The sequence below is a fragment of the Ischnura elegans genome, chromosome 3, assembly GCF_921293095.1.
Source record: "Ischnura elegans chromosome 3, ioIscEleg1.1, whole genome shotgun sequence".
Classification (NCBI taxonomy): domain Eukaryota; kingdom Metazoa; phylum Arthropoda; class Insecta; order Odonata; family Coenagrionidae; genus Ischnura; species Ischnura elegans.
In genome coordinates, this window is record NC_060248.1 from 77,160,070 (window position 1) to 77,175,927 (window position 15,858).

General features: G+C 38.2%; 1 protein-coding gene across 4 annotated transcripts in view; it reads right to left on the minus strand.

The window, feature by feature from the left end:
- Window positions 1–9,264, minus strand: part of LOC124156038 (protein slit) — a 500,940-nt gene extending 491,676 nt beyond the window's left edge. For all 4 annotated transcript variants that reach the window (XM_046530336.1, XM_046530334.1, XM_046530335.1 and 1 more), the window contains exon 1: window positions 9,199–9,264. In XM_046530336.1, the coding sequence (XP_046386292.1) occupies window positions 9,199–9,218 (20 nt within the window). In that variant the 5' untranslated portion in view covers window positions 9,219–9,264. The remainder of the gene's footprint in view (window positions 1–9,198) is intronic.
- Between the last annotated feature and the right edge of the window lie 6,594 nt (window positions 9,265–15,858).

The following is a 15,858-nucleotide window of genomic DNA, read 5'->3' on the forward strand; positions in this document are numbered from 1 at the left end:
TTGAATAATTATTTCTATTCCGTGCCCTTGGTTCCGGAATGAGCGCGCATGGCGAATGAGGGCCAAGGGTCCCTCATGAGGAGAGGTAATTGCTCCATCTAACTCCTCACCTCCTCTTCCTCATATCTCCGTACCTCTCTCTCTCTCTCTAAAACTTTCCCGAAGACAAATCTGCTGGCGAGGAAGAAGAAGATAAAAGTATGAGAAAAAAGAGGTCAGAGCGAAAATTGCATGCGGAAGTTATGAATATTCATTTACATGGTTGTGGGGGTAAAATATATTACAGGGACACAGTGGAAGACATATCCGGAGAAAGGATGATGCAAAGGAATTTTAATATACAATTTCTATATTATGTCGTACATTTCAGGAAGCACCCTAACGTAAGCATTACATCTTTCTGGGAGCAATTCCCTTATTTCTCTTTCCATTAATTTCAGGGCAGACACAAGCATAGACTTTGAGTGAAGATGTGCTCAGCACTTAATGAATTTATTTCGCTAGCGGAAAAGAGATTTGATAGAAAGTCACGTCATTTATAAAAAAAAGGAACCAAAATATTTCAGAAAACTTCCCACCATGAAGTTAGTCAATACTTATAAAGATTAAGAATTATTACGTTTCATTAAAAATAAATTTAAGAATGATGGAAACTTTTCACAGATGTCATGACAAAAAAGCAATGGAGCAAAGAAGTAGCTACATTTTATCCCCAAATATAAGTGATTCACCCACGAGACGTACCCGATATTTGCAAACAACATAATGATCAAATTTTAGTTCAATATTATTAAATTGTTCGAGCCTTTTGCATAAAGTTTGAGAGCTATTTTAGCATAATACCTAAAGTTTTCAAAAAGCGAGCTAATTATGAACAAGTTAACGGAAAGTATTTCGTAATTAATGCTTGTCTTTCGCTTTGAATAAGAGACTTAAGAAGGAAAGACCTCTCTTTCAATGCTCACATCGAAATTAAGTTTCGAAGAAGAAATGCTTCAGAAACCGTCGCAGGCTATAATTAGCACTACGCTCATCCGGCCTATTCAGTAATAGTCGTGACTTGAAATATTCCTTTCGAACCCTTGACTGACGATTTTATTCATCATGACTTCGTCCTTTTCGCTGATTTAATTAGTTTCCATGACAGTTTCCATTGAATGAACATCGTCTGTCTCTCTTTAGAGAATGCATTTCTCAGTAACATTTCATATATTGCCAATCGATACCTATCATAAAAGTGGGATCAATTGAAATCCATTTCCAAAGCTTAAGAATGAGATTGACGGCATATAAACTGGAGCTGAACAGGAAATGCATATTGAATAAAAAATGCATTCATAATGCTTACTGCCCTGCACAATATCTTGCACCAGAGCTATTGAAGAAAATACGGCCCAGATATAACGAAATGAAAATTTAGTGTTGTTTATGACTTAAATAATCTTTAGTGAAAATAAATTTTATTAAATACAGAGTGGATGCGTTAAAAGTAGTACAATAATTATATTCGCTCTGCAAGAATAAATATTCTCCAATTATACATATATCCCATTCCATCCATGCAAGAAATTAGAATTTATCAGCAAAATCCTTTTTACTCCCCCCTCAGCCCAAAAGTTTTGATTGAAAATGAAAAATGAAAAATTGAAAATTGAATTGAAAATTAATCTAAAATCAGCTTCAATGATGTACCGCTCTACATCAGGTAAGAAATCACTGTCAATATTTGCAAATATAGGTAATAACTATAGGAGTCATTTTTTATACTGATATTAAAGGTAAAAATGAATAAAATTCACCTTGAAGAGGACGTAGGAAGACAAATTCCAAAACATCAGCCAAAAGTAGCCAAAGGAAAGCAATTTTCTATTTTCTAACAGGCTATTTGGCGGTTTTAAAATTTTACGGGCATTCGCAGTGATTGTAGTTATATTGTAACTGATATTAACACGGAAATATAACTAATGTAATGCAGAAAATTGCATAGGTGGCATACATCCCTAAGATCAAGCCGATGATCAGCCGATATCATGATTTTCTTCGTCTGCCAACAAAGAAACGGCTTTGAAATACCAGTTCTAAACATTCTATGACATTTGCATCTCCAGATAGAAGGTTTCGCCAACACAGCAAATAAATTGAGATCAGTCAACCGCCAAATAAGACGTCAGAGAATAAAATGATCATGGGGGAAAGAAAAAAAGAAAGAAAAGGGCCCTTACGTCGCGCCAAAGAAATAAGAAAAGGAATTCAAGGGTATTTAATATATAAAAGAGATTGAACGACCAAAGCGCAGCAAATATCATGACGTTGACACTTTCTGTGTCCATTGTTGATCCAAAGGAAAGGAATGAAGGGACATTAAGGAGAGTAAAGAGGGAGGGGCCCTGAAGAAAACGCTTTTTTTTTAGAAAACCTTTTCAAGAATATTTTGCTCTCGAGAGAGAAGAAGAAAAAAGTAAAGAAAAATCCCCCCCTCTTTCCCTTGTACACCTCCATAATGGCCGCGATAACTGAGGAGAAGTGGCGGTGGCATGAAATGTTCAAGGGCCGGCAGGCTCAGGGGTGGCCGTCAAAGGAGGAGCAGCGGGAAGGCTTTCAAGAATTCGGGGCGGGGGCTGAAGAGTGTGAGTGAGACACGGGTGGTTTTAAGGGGGACCCTTGGGGTGAGGAGGCAGTGGAGGACCCTGTCGTCCCTCATCCGAAAGAATTTAATGGAAGGACACCGCAGGATTTTCTACTTCCCACTCCTGCCACCAGGCGCACATATCCGCCCACGCACTAACAAATATTATAATCTTGTGTGTGTAGGGGAGTTGTAACCGCCTGCTAACCTCTCCATTTCTCCTCCACCTTACTTTTTATTGCCCACCGGACGGTAATACTGTCCAATTCCGCATCGTCGATAGTAATATTTTCTTTTCCGACAAATGTATGCAAGGAGATAGTTGCATATCAGACCTAAGAGATTAATTTGTTAGACAGATTATTTTACTTGGCCATTCCCTCATTAATAGTCGCAAAATTAACCCATCCATGATTCAAAGTTGACGATATCTTGCGATAGGTTTACTGGCAAGGAAACTAAACCTTACGCAAGCAAACATCCAAACCTACATTTACAATAAATTTAGAAAACATTTCGTCAATGATATGCATTGCGTATCGAATGGTCTCAATAAAAAAATGAATAGACTATTAATAAATATTAATAAATAAACGTAAATTTAGACATAAAAGAGGGACAGATCTTAAGTTTCTGCGTGCAAGCCCCACTTATAAAAGAGATATCACAAGGTAATATTAGGGCTAAAAATCATGAGTAAATTCCATTTATATTGCCGGATAGCTACAAAATTACAATGTCAGCATGAAAGAAAACTTTCAACTATTTTAAAGTGAAATATTTTCGAGCAAAACTTAAGTCGTTGAGTAAGACTGAAACGACACGAAGCAGCTCCTATGGTAACAAAGTCCACTTTCTTTCCGACTTTCCCCACAAGTCCCCAAGGATGGTTGTAAGGAGGGGGTCCTTTCTTGAGACACCCCTCTCACTCCACAGGCCCTCGTTAGAGCCAGCCTCTCTTTCTCCCGGCGACCATACTTCCCTCTCGTCACGCATTCCGCTCCCACGACTCCCTTTTTGATTTCCTACCCTCTCCCAGCCTCAGCTCTTTAATTCTCGAACACAGCCTGCCACACACCCGCCTGAATCCACCTCCCTCTCCTCTATTGGGGCGCCACCCTCGGCTGGGGACCGAAGCCAACCCCGTGGCAACCACCGAACCGTCCTCAACACCCTCGCCTGAGCCCCCCCTCCCCCCGCTGTGGGCTCCTGCACCTTAATATTTTCGCGTATTCTACAACACATTTAATATTAATAATGTGTAATGCTGCCGCAAACGCGACTTTAAAATCGGATCAAAATCCTGCTCTAATCCAAACATTACTGCAGAATTTGGCCAACATATTTGCATCTAAGGCTAATTTAACTTGGAAGTGGAGAGTCACCCTCTTCAGTTCAATTTTGAAGGATGCGGCGCATGGGAGTGATATTTATCCACTAAAAGGAGCAGCACAGCCATGAAGTTGGCATTTTTTCATTCGATATTTTTGTTCTTTTTATCGCCAATATGTTTACAGTAATGCAGGGTTAATAAAATTTTATATTACTAGCAAAAGTTTTTTAAGCTTGACAAACCACAAACACATGAATGACAACTCCTAATTCCTGGTAAGAAACGGGTTTACTGTTAAAAAATCCACCAACAAAGAATTTAAAAAAAGCTATGATATTCATTCACTACTAAGAAAAATGCAACTTCATGATAATGTAGCCATAGAGAGCGCTTAATAAAATATTAACGGAAATTCGCAAGCTTAAAAGATAAAAAAAGCGGAAGTTATTTCTCTAGTTTCCTTCACAATTAGAGTTGGAATCTGGTATTAACACTAATCCTATGGTCAATTAACTTCTACCCAGGCGATAACAGGAAGCAGAAGTAATTACATCTATATAAATAAAAAAACAGTTTTCAATTGAGATTCAAACATTCTCATCGAACGTTTAGAACACAATCTCAGCCCGTAAAGTCTGAAAACTGCTCTGATAACGCAATAGCTCAATTTTGACGCTTAATCATTCTAAAATCTATACCGCGATTTACAGCGAATATTAACCCGCTTAACATCTGTTGCGTTCATAGACTCTTGCACATACAGAGCACAATAGGCATCCCGTGCACATGCTTTTCCTTTGCGTTCCCATCCTATAGGAGCTCAAGTCCCTCCCTGTCTCCCCATCTACCGTTTCATCAAGGTCACCCATTACATTTGTGGGATCGGGAAAAAGGCATGGTTCCTTAAAGCCTTTTTCTCTCGCTGTCTTTTCAGACTCCGTCGAAGGAGAAGACCACCTACAGTCGTCATTTCAACTCCCTTTCCTACTGCCGTTAAAACCAGACTCTCATCCGCTACGCTGTCTCTTGATATAAGAGCCTCCCACCATCCCTTCGACCCGTCATCCCACCTATTCCATGTCCTAATCTTTCTTTCATCCACATATATTGAGGCCGCAGTCATAAGGGACGTCCACACTGGAAGGGAAGAAAGTAAAGGCGCTGCGGACCCTTTTCACGTAACTTTTGCCCCGGGCGCTTCACGGTCATTTTTCTCATTGCCTTTCTCATTAGTTTCTCTTTGTTCTTGCACGAGGTTTGAACCGTTTTAACACGGGTCAAGCGCTCCCTCCGTTAGTCTTCATTTTTCTAATATTTCAAAACGTACGACATTCTTCAGCTCGGCCTGGGGCTTATTACGGTTCTCGGATGTTCTATTATTCACAACGCACGATTCCGATTCGGTCCCATGTCAAGAACACTCGTGAGCGCTTTGCTATTCAAAGGAATAATTTTTTCATGAGATGATGAGCACAGAGTAAAGGGATTCCTTAAGAGAGGTAATGATGTAATAAAAATAATAGGCAATTTATAAATGAACAACGGGTGAGAGAAATTTATAATTGATTTCAAGCAGGAGATATTAAATAAATACGCTGTCTAATATAAGAGTACAAATAAATCAGGTGTTCTCATTGTATCATGCATTACGGTCACAGAAAAGTAAGCGCAGTAAAAATATTCTCCCCATAGGGCAGCCATCCACATTGGTTGGCCAAGAAATCAATGGAACTTACTTCCAATGAGAACCATTATAATTTACCTATTCCGCAAATATAGTTTTTATAGAAACTAATCAAACGGTAACTAAATTGACGTAAGATATAATTTACTTTACTGCCTGGACTAAAAATATTAAATCAAGGGATAGAATACACATAATTATTATTTAATATGAATGCAATTGAATATAACTATCTCATGTCCATAGTAATTCATCCGAGAAATTTGTTCCTGAGAACAAGAGTAATTAGCTATCGCGATTCAGTCATATTATTCGTATTTACGTCCAAAAGTATCAAAAGGTACGCCAAGATTCAAAACTCATTCAACTATATGACATCACGAAATTTTCAAGCTACTTCATGTAAATGGTATTGGCTCTTACTGCAAGTATTTTTTTATTCAATTTACTGATCATAATGGCTATGATATGTGATTTCCGAAATATTGGTAAATGGTTGAATAAAAATGTACCATTTTAATTATGACTAAACGTTACTTCACTTATTCTAATGTTATAGCCTTAATAATCTACAACGGATAACAACTTATACCAAGTCCCAAACGAATCAACCTTTTTACCCAGTCCATCCCGGATGCAATCTACTCCCAAGGTGTTCTATTCGTGTTTTAATAGTTCACTTCAAATATGCCCTATAACTGGTTTTCCATAGTTTGCACTACGAGCAACTCGTCGCTCCGGAGACCCCATCCCATCTCTATAACCCTCTCTTTCCTTTCTAATTTCGCCTCACTCCATTCTGCCTATTAAGCATAATTTAGAGGCATCTTCCCCTACGCTCATTACCACTTGGAATCCTTCGAGGCCCTCATTACCCGACGCTCACCTCCCGAGCCATTGCTTGCGAATACCCAATCTTCCCGCCCCTCTGAAAGGAGCCCCCTCTTCCTTATTCTACCGTCCAAAGAGAAGATTTCCATCCACCCTGCTTGCTGCCATACCCGTCAACCCGCGTATCGCCGAGCAATATTTCCTCCCTCAGTAAACTCTCCCTTGAAATTGAACAACCCTTCCACTTGTCTTCTACTCTCCGTTTTTCAATGAAACCATCGAAGAATCTTTCCCGAGAACTCGCTAATTTATGCAGATTTCTTCTTAACTCCTCTAACCACTTTACCAAAAGCAAAAATTCTAATAAAAAAGAAACACTTATCGCACTAAATTCGCAGAATAGAGGGGAAATTCTGGATTTGAATTACAAAAAAAACAATAATTTCATTGCCTACAGCTTATCATTTACTGAAAGAAGCCGATGATATTAAATTACGGTTTTAATAATCACAATGGCTCAAGCAAAGCAGTAATGCTACTCCTAAGACTCAATATTATAAAATCTTTAGCACGATGGGATAAAAAAAATAATATCCTTGAGGTTTGGTATGCAAATTAAAAATACCGCGTTATCAAAGATACATAAGATGAAGTTCCTAGATCAGGTAAATTTAGAGTCACACAAACATATTTAAGATATTTTTTTAAAAATAAGTAATATTTTCACCTAACCCGAAAAACGGAGAGAAAGCATAGGAACTATATCTTTAAAAAAGAGGGTACTTACAGTGAAGAGAATACATTAAAAATATTATCCCTTATAACGAAAATATTAACTCTTGGGATTATCATAAAAGTCACTTCCCTATCCTACGACATTTTCCTCATACGACGCATTCAAACAAAGGTCAAGCTTTTTAAGGGATAAATGAAAGATATAATATAGCCAGGTATAACAAGAATAACATCTCAAGATTATAAGCCCAAATACCATTATTTAAACTAAAATGTAGCTAAAATTTGTGAGGTGAGTTTGGTAAGGACGACTGCATTTGCAGATTTGAAAAGTAGATGCATAATTAACTGCGTTTGTTGAGCATTTGTGAAGGACACATCAATAAATCTCCTAAATAAAGTTTCCTCTTCTAAGCGAATTCACATAAAAGTTGGACAGAACTTCGCCTTTCCAAAGTAAAGTACAAAAAGTACCACTTCTCTTGCCGTTAATCAATGTTCCCTTGATGTTCACCACCCAAAATGTACCGGGTCCCTTCTCCATCATCCTTCTTATGCCGACGTAAGGAGAAGCATCCGGAACTGCTCAGTCCTGCCCTTCATTAGGCTCAAGACTCCGGAGGAAGAAAACCTCCGCCCTTCCTTCCTCAACGCCCCTGTGCCGCGCACGGCGCAGCTACTCCTACCGATAACCCCCGTCGCACCAAAATGCCATCTCCTCCTTCAACCCTTTCCTCCGCCCCTCCACGCACCGCCTCGTGTCAAGACCCCGCCCATACCCCGGTCACGACCCCTCCCCCCCCCCCTACACTACCCCTCATTTACCACCGAAAAGTTTCCACATGCCTCGCTTGTCAAAGGGTTCATATATATTTTTCCCCCATTTTTTTCCCCACAGAGTGTGCGAGGGCCACTGCCAAGTAAGGGGTTACAGGGGTGGGGGGAAGAATAAATAGGGGTGAAAGAAAAGAAAGAAGCTGGAAGGAAGGGGTGGAAATGAAGAGAAAGAGATGAAAAGGTCCTTACACTGCTAATGATCGACATAAATGTCTCTCGCGGACAGAAAAAGAAGAAAGACGAAAATCGCTCCACGACAATGACTCGTTTTCCGAGGGAGAAAACTTGACTGCGTTGCGCTACCTTCCCCTCCTCCCTTCCCTTACACCCTCTCCTCTCCCCTCCCTCTGCGCGGGAAAGGGAGGGGTTTTGAGAGGCAAAAAATAAAAAATAAATTCCGATAAGAGACGAATGAGAGAGAGACTCTAGTGAATTGAGCGGGGAAAGTGGATACGAAATTTTCCTTGAGAAAACAAAAATGACAATTATAATAAGGGCTACTTCCCCTTTATTTCACGAATGAACTCCTTGGAGTTCTATTTTTCCTTCTCCAGCTCCTCCTTCCTTCGGCAAATAAATGTATTCGACTCGTTTGCGAAACAAAAGAGAGGATGGGCAGACTCCGACCGGGTCTAAGTTTCACTGAATTTAATGAAAGGAATTGTTGGAGCGAAATGAAACTCGGTCTAGCAGAAATCGAATATTTGATATCTTTAGAATAAGAATGAGAAGGTATTGGCTATCTTGTGTTCAAGGAAATGCCATCTCGTTAGCACTGTTTTTTTCTGATTTCATAAAAAGCACCAAACTCGTTTCCTGAATGGCTCATTTTCCCAGCTAAAAAGGCCATTGCCCCTCATGAACACCGAATAAAAGAGCACAAATATTTACAATGATAAGGGTCCTGAAGAGAACTCCTTAATGGGGAAATATTATTTGCGACATTTGTTTGTTCTTCAAGCACAACTTATCAGTGTTTGTACAATAAACTGACTCAAATTAGCCGTTAATTTCTCCAATTTTTCTCGAAAGTACTATCATTTACCAACACATTTACACACAGGATAACACATTTTTAGGAAAAATGCCTGAAAATGGAAAGAATAATGTTTAACTCTATTGGATTATAAAAATAATTCATCAAATACTTACAGTATTCGAAGGTTTCCCATGTCTTCAAAATCTGTTTCGAAGATGACCGTCAAGTTGTTCCCTTGCAGATCTCTGAAAGAAGAAAGAAACGATATTAATGCACCTGTAATTATTTTGATAATGAACAAATGCACATACAGGAACGACGACAAAAACCAAAACGCAATTTGAGAAACATTTTATAGAATAAAAAATTAGAGTATATATGGTCACGGTGTGTTATATACCTAATACCATAATGATCATTAAAATTTCAATCGTGATAATAAAGCTCAGAGTTCTTTTAAGGCATGACGAACCAAACTTATTAAGCTGCAACGCCAAAGCTAAAGTCAATTAAGGTCAAATACCAGTAAATGGAACTTAAAAAAAGGTACAAATCGAATTGGAAACAATCCCCAAATCATGATCTCGGGTAGAGAAATTAGCCTATATGAATCCGGTCTGATATGAATAACCTAATAACATGCTGAGGCAAATATGGAGTAAAAATAAAGATTAGTTTCATGATGCTTGGTTAAACATAAGACGATATAACTCATACCATAACGTGAAGCATGGCGTAACCAAGTAAACCGTGTTGGAGTACATCAGTGGTTATTCAAAGCGAAGGTTGCAAATAAATTGCATGATAACTTTGGTACTGATGCCGATACAATATACTTGGACCACAATCATAAACCACGGCCAGAAAATTAAAATACTGGCATAAGAGAGAGAGAGTTACAGAATTGCAAATGAAAACTTGTGAAACGAAATGAGGGAGATAAAAAAATATGTCTCGACGCATGACAGAAGGACGAGTTGAAATCTGTCAGGCGCTCATAAACTTGGAATTAAAGGCCCAGCGGCAACAAAACACGCATAAACATCTTGTGAGGAACATATAGTAATAAAATGAAAGATGCGATTAAGGAGACAGGCGGTTCGGATGAAAACCTCTCATCGCACCGAATAACCGCCGCTGCCCGTCACTTGAGTTTTTAATTTTATTTCAAAGGAGAAAACGTGAGGCATTTTTATAATTTTTCTTCAAAGCGATCATAATTTTGGTGCCAGAGCTGTCTAATTAACCAACCGTCTTCTAGGAAATAAGCAACAGAGTAGGGGAAGCTAAATAGCTAAAATGAGAGAGCTAGAAAGAAGAATAGAATTGACGAGAATTTTCTTCATTTGGCACCGACTAACAAGCTCGGGAAGAGAAGGAGAGAGCTTTATAGTTTATATTGGAGGCCAAAATGAATTGAAAATCTAATAACATATGGAGGCAAAGAGGGAGTGTAAAATAAGAATTATTTTCATGATGTTTGGTTAAACATATGACGATACAGCTTAAACCGTAACTATAAGGATGGTGAAACCAAATATACCATGTTGGAGCACATCAGTGATTTTTAAGGATTTTGGTTTTGGTTTCAGAAGACTTAGGATGAAGAAAATAGGGTAGTTAAATTTGACAAAAAAATTATTTCCCCCTTACTGCTTGACGCAATGGACGGTATTTGAACAACGAGGTGGGTCGAGGAAATGACTCGTCAATAACATGAATACAATTTATTAAGAAGGTATTTATTAAGAATAAAAATGATTTGTTATTGAACGATCGTACATTTTCACGCATCACATGGAGGCAATTCTGATTGATTTCAATACATAAATTTAACTTAATCAGTGAATTATGAGAGCATCAGAATGAAATCTGGTCTTAAATCGTGTCAACAAAATAGAAGATATCATTATCAATACATTCATCCGGTCATTAAATGAATAACAGCCAACTTTTCAAACAACCTTTATGGTAGGTCTTCCTCCACGAGAAGGCATACTAGCCTAAGAAAGATTCTTATCGAATATACTATTAAAATATTTTCTTCTTTTACTATACTACCCGCATTAAAAATAAAACACGCATAGCCTACGGGAGAAAGTCACGGGGGACTAAATGGTCATAAAATAATGGCTACATCCATCTGTTTAAAACGTTTCCGCCTTGAGCTGACTCTGCGGGAAAGAGCGTTCCCTCGATTTTTCTCGGAAGAGCCCCGCAAGGCATTCCCAGCGAATAAAAAAACAAGCGGCCAGCAAACGGAGGAAAGTGGGAGTCGTGGGGCAGGGCTGGTGAGGCAGAAGGGAGACGCCATAAGGAAGTGACGGCTAAAGGCGAAGGGCGCACCGCGGGGTCACAGCCCCACGGGATAAAGGCCGCTCGGGCAACCAAGAAACAGGTATGTCTTCCTCCAGTTAACGCCATTTATGCTTCAAGTTCGCTAGTTTAATCTTTCTCGAGCCTTTTAGTCCCGATCGTTTTTTTTCCAAAGGAAATATGACAGTAATTATGAGACGATTTAATTTTTTGTGGTGTGGGAAACGACGACGGAGACTTGCAAACAAATATTACGTTAAATGACTGGCACGGATGGTGATGTATGCGTGTCGCTGCGTACATCACGAGGAAAAAAAAATCATATGGATATTACTATGACCACCTGTTGAAGTGACATTTATTTTAGCCTTGAACACTAAATGTTAGTCTTTAAATATACGTGATCTCGTTACTTCTACCGAGCAAGATTTTTAGCACAAATTGTCATTATATTTCACAGACTTTGGAGGATTTAGGAACACATTAAAAATATATATATATGTAAATATTAATTGGTGTCAAGCTGTATATAACTTTTAAATACCAAGAAATTTTAAATTTAAATATCAATTTGAAGGACTACACAGACTAAAAATATTAGTGACAAATGGTGAGGTTAAAGAAAGGTGGATGAAGATCGGTAGAAGAAGAGAATATTATTAAGAGAAGACATGGATTTTCCATCTGCTGCGGTTAGGGATAATGGAAATTTAAAACAAATTAGTTGGTATTAAATAATGTTTTCGAAGGAATTGAAGAGGGGTGAAGTTTTGGCGGTAGATAACAACTGAATATTGGAGGACATTAGGTGAATTTTTTTAATCGCGAAGAAGATAGCTTAAGATAACGAGTAAAAAGAGGGCTGTCGCCAGCAAAGCCTGATAAATCACAAAAGGAGAGCACAGAAAACTCATAAAAAGACATTTCCTTTTCCCAATTTTACCCATGTATATGACCAAAGTAAGTTACCACCAATTCCTAAGTAGAAAATAATAAATTATCAGCTAGTAACAAAAGGTATTCATCTAATAATTTATTTACTAAACCCAAAGTTCAGTAATGACTTAAGAGTAATTGGACTGGGATGCAGTGGAGTGCACAACTTGAGTATGGATGCATTAACGCACCCCATCGGACACAAATGAAATTGAAAGGCCTAAATGAGAGCTGTATTCTTTAAAAAAAACTCGAAGCAGATGCTCAGTCATGTGACAAAGTCAAGATGCTACTGGTTCCTCAGGCCGAGGGCTATCCGAAAGAGAGACGTATCTTCAATCAACCATATACCTATCTCTCTGCCAACTTCTCATTTTACCAAGACGCCATCCGCTCCCATCTATAAAGGATTTGAAAAGATTAAAACGAACGACCTGTGGCAAGTAAGTGAGCCGTTGAATTTTCTTAAAAGGCTGCTAATGGCCTCGACTCAAGGTTGACCGGCGATGCTCCTATACTTTCATGAACGATATAGAGTATATACAGATGTAGATGTATACCCTGTCTCGCGGCATCGAGATTATGCTAAATGCCTCATCTATCAATTCCTCATTAATGCCGTACAAGAAAAGCATTGGAATAATAGCGAGCGTGGAAAATGGCAGAGAATCGGTGAAAAATGGATTCACAGTAAAGACTTTTTCTCGTCTCTGACCCTTTCGTCAGCGCATAATTAGACGCAGGCAAAAAGTGCACTTTCAACGATAGTAGGTACACCTAATCCTAGTAAGCATACACAATTTTCTATGATAATGGTAGGTATACCTGTTCATCAATTTGTTGAAGCCTGAATTACGCTTCCAAGTAAGCGCAAGTTGCGTATTTCGAAGGACTGCATGTGAAAATAATACTTCACAACATTTTTCTCGGGAAATTATTTCTCAACCGCCAATCCTAATAGCTACACAGCATAATTTCACCAAAAACAGTTATCCACTGCGTAATAGTTATCTTAGGTACAGTGCATACACAAATAATACTAATAAACTAATGAATCTCGGTAAACATCCCTCAATAAATCAGAATTAACCATAAACCCGCCATTACATTCGACTCGATGCTTCGCTGAGGATGAAAAAAGAACGAACAGGAAGTATTTGAAAATATAATTACCGCTTTGGATTTCTTGTGCCCATTTGGATGGACTCCTTCAGCCGTACAGGTGTAGGTAGGCGAATAATATCATTAAAAAGGCCCTAATGAAGTATGGTCGTAAATTTTATGGTTAAAAGAAATGGTGCTGACAGTAATACGAAGTTACTACATCCTTTCGAGGGACGGTCGGTGACTGGAGAAAGTTAAACACGCACTCTATCGTCTTGGTTCTCTTGCCCTCGAGGCTCGCATGTCCCAGCCTTGACCGCAGTAATAACTTCTTCGGGGTCCACGGAGAATCCCAAACGCAAAATAATAAGTCTTAACGCGTCCTCCACCATCTTTCAAGATGAAAGAATAAGCATTTTCCTAGTTCCTTTGCCCAGCAATTACACATCAACCAGGTCTCAGAGGAGTCGAATAACTCCTTCGAGCACCACGATCAAGCGAAGGAAGCAAAGCTTTTTGTTACTTTGGTTTTTCTCCGTCTTGATATCTTCATTGCAGCCTTGATGCTTTCGCTCACGTCAGAGACCCATCTTTAAATAAAACTTCTCACTTTAAAACGCCCTTCACTTATCGCGTTTGAGATCGGCGTCTTCAAACCACGCCCATGAGGCAACTCGCCGAGGGAAACACCTTTACAAGTAATTGCTTTCTTAAGTTTCCTCGCAAGCTTTCGATTAAGCTAAGCGCACGCATCGTAAATAAAGAAACTATTTCCCTTTCCGAACTCCGAACAGAAAAAAGTTCGTTCCCGATGGTGTAGTGGTGTAATGGCAGCCAAAAAAGGACGCCTACGTGCTATCTTCCTTTCCGAATAGGGGGAGGCAAAAAAAAAGCGGTTCCCGTGTTACCGGTGATGAAATCTCGAAACATCAACACAGGAAATGAAAATAGTCTAAAATTTCGAATTAAGAAGAAGTCAATCATGTTTTTGAAAACACCGTTTATATTACAAACCTTTTAAAAGGCTTTTCGCTTACGTGGTAGTCTCATTTTTACCGTTACAAGCCAGTCAATCCAGGGATAGGTAGGTGCCTATTTAATCGTTCTATATTAGGCATGATCGTATGAAACCACTATTTTTCAAATATTACCTGTTTAGGCACACACAGTTATCACTCTAAACAATTTTATCTCGAAACTATGATAAAAAATAACGCTTGGATTTCATAAATAACTAAATTTGTTATTAAGTTTATGATGAGTTCTAAGGGAAGTCATTACTTATTACCAACATAATAAACTGAGAAAACAGGAAATTAAGATAATCATTTTTAAATGTCATTATACAAACATATTATCAAAATATTTACAATTATGCATAATAGTCGTCAATTAATTCCATATGATCAAACGAGTATTTCGTCTTCCAAGCCACAAAACAAATAATCCAAAAAATGACTTTTTAAAAGGTTCATATTTAGGAATGAGTGAGAAAGTGAATCACTGTGTAGTTGATAGTTCTTACTTTCCATAATTATTAATGACTATTTATTCATTAAGGCTGATTGAATTGATAAAATTTAATCCGCATAAAAGAATTCGGCGAACTTAAATTATCATCTACCTCAAAAGCTTTAAACATGTCCGCCAAAAAGTGATTAAAGAAAAGGAGTGTGTTCAGGTCGCACAAACTACGTGGAAAACTATTCAACCAACTTCCTTCTAATCATCGAACAAAGAAGCTATCTCTTCCTAGGATATAAAATTTTGAATAAGCTTCCATCCAGCAATTAAATTCGACATGGAATTGTCATTAAATAGAAACATCCTTCAGCAAAAGTGTTGCTCAATGAGTCTGCAAAATGTTACTCAATTCATGCAGCCTTTCGCTTCTTTTCCAAGTTTCCGACCGATAACTTCAACCCGAGTAAACGGCCATATGAAATGCCAAGCTCATTTCTCATGCATGCACGTACGAATATATTCACAGTAATAAAGTAATAATAGCTTTGTGGAAAGTACGGATCGTTTAATATAGACGTCTAGACCTGATGAAAATTTATCACCGATTAACAAAATAAAAAAACGAGTGGCTGCTATTGCTATGCTTTCACGAAACAAACGTACCAACCGTCATCCAAAATTTAAAACATTCACTCGTTATAACGTGAAATGAACAAGTATTTTTTTCAAATTAAGGTCAAATGTCTTCATTATATTCCACATATTTTTATGCTCTCCATATTTCTTCAAATAAGCTTCTTCCCAGAACCAGATCATCTGCGCAATAAAGAAAATATGTGCATAGGTAGGCATGGGACTTCGGCAATGATTTCATCATTATTGAAAATTGTAAATGAAGATATAGAAAGGTATTCAGCACTCGCGAAGATTAAAGGAAGGATGTATTTCATTTCTTATCATTTAGATTTCGTAAAAAATAGGTTCCTGAAATAAAGCAATTTTATTAACACAAG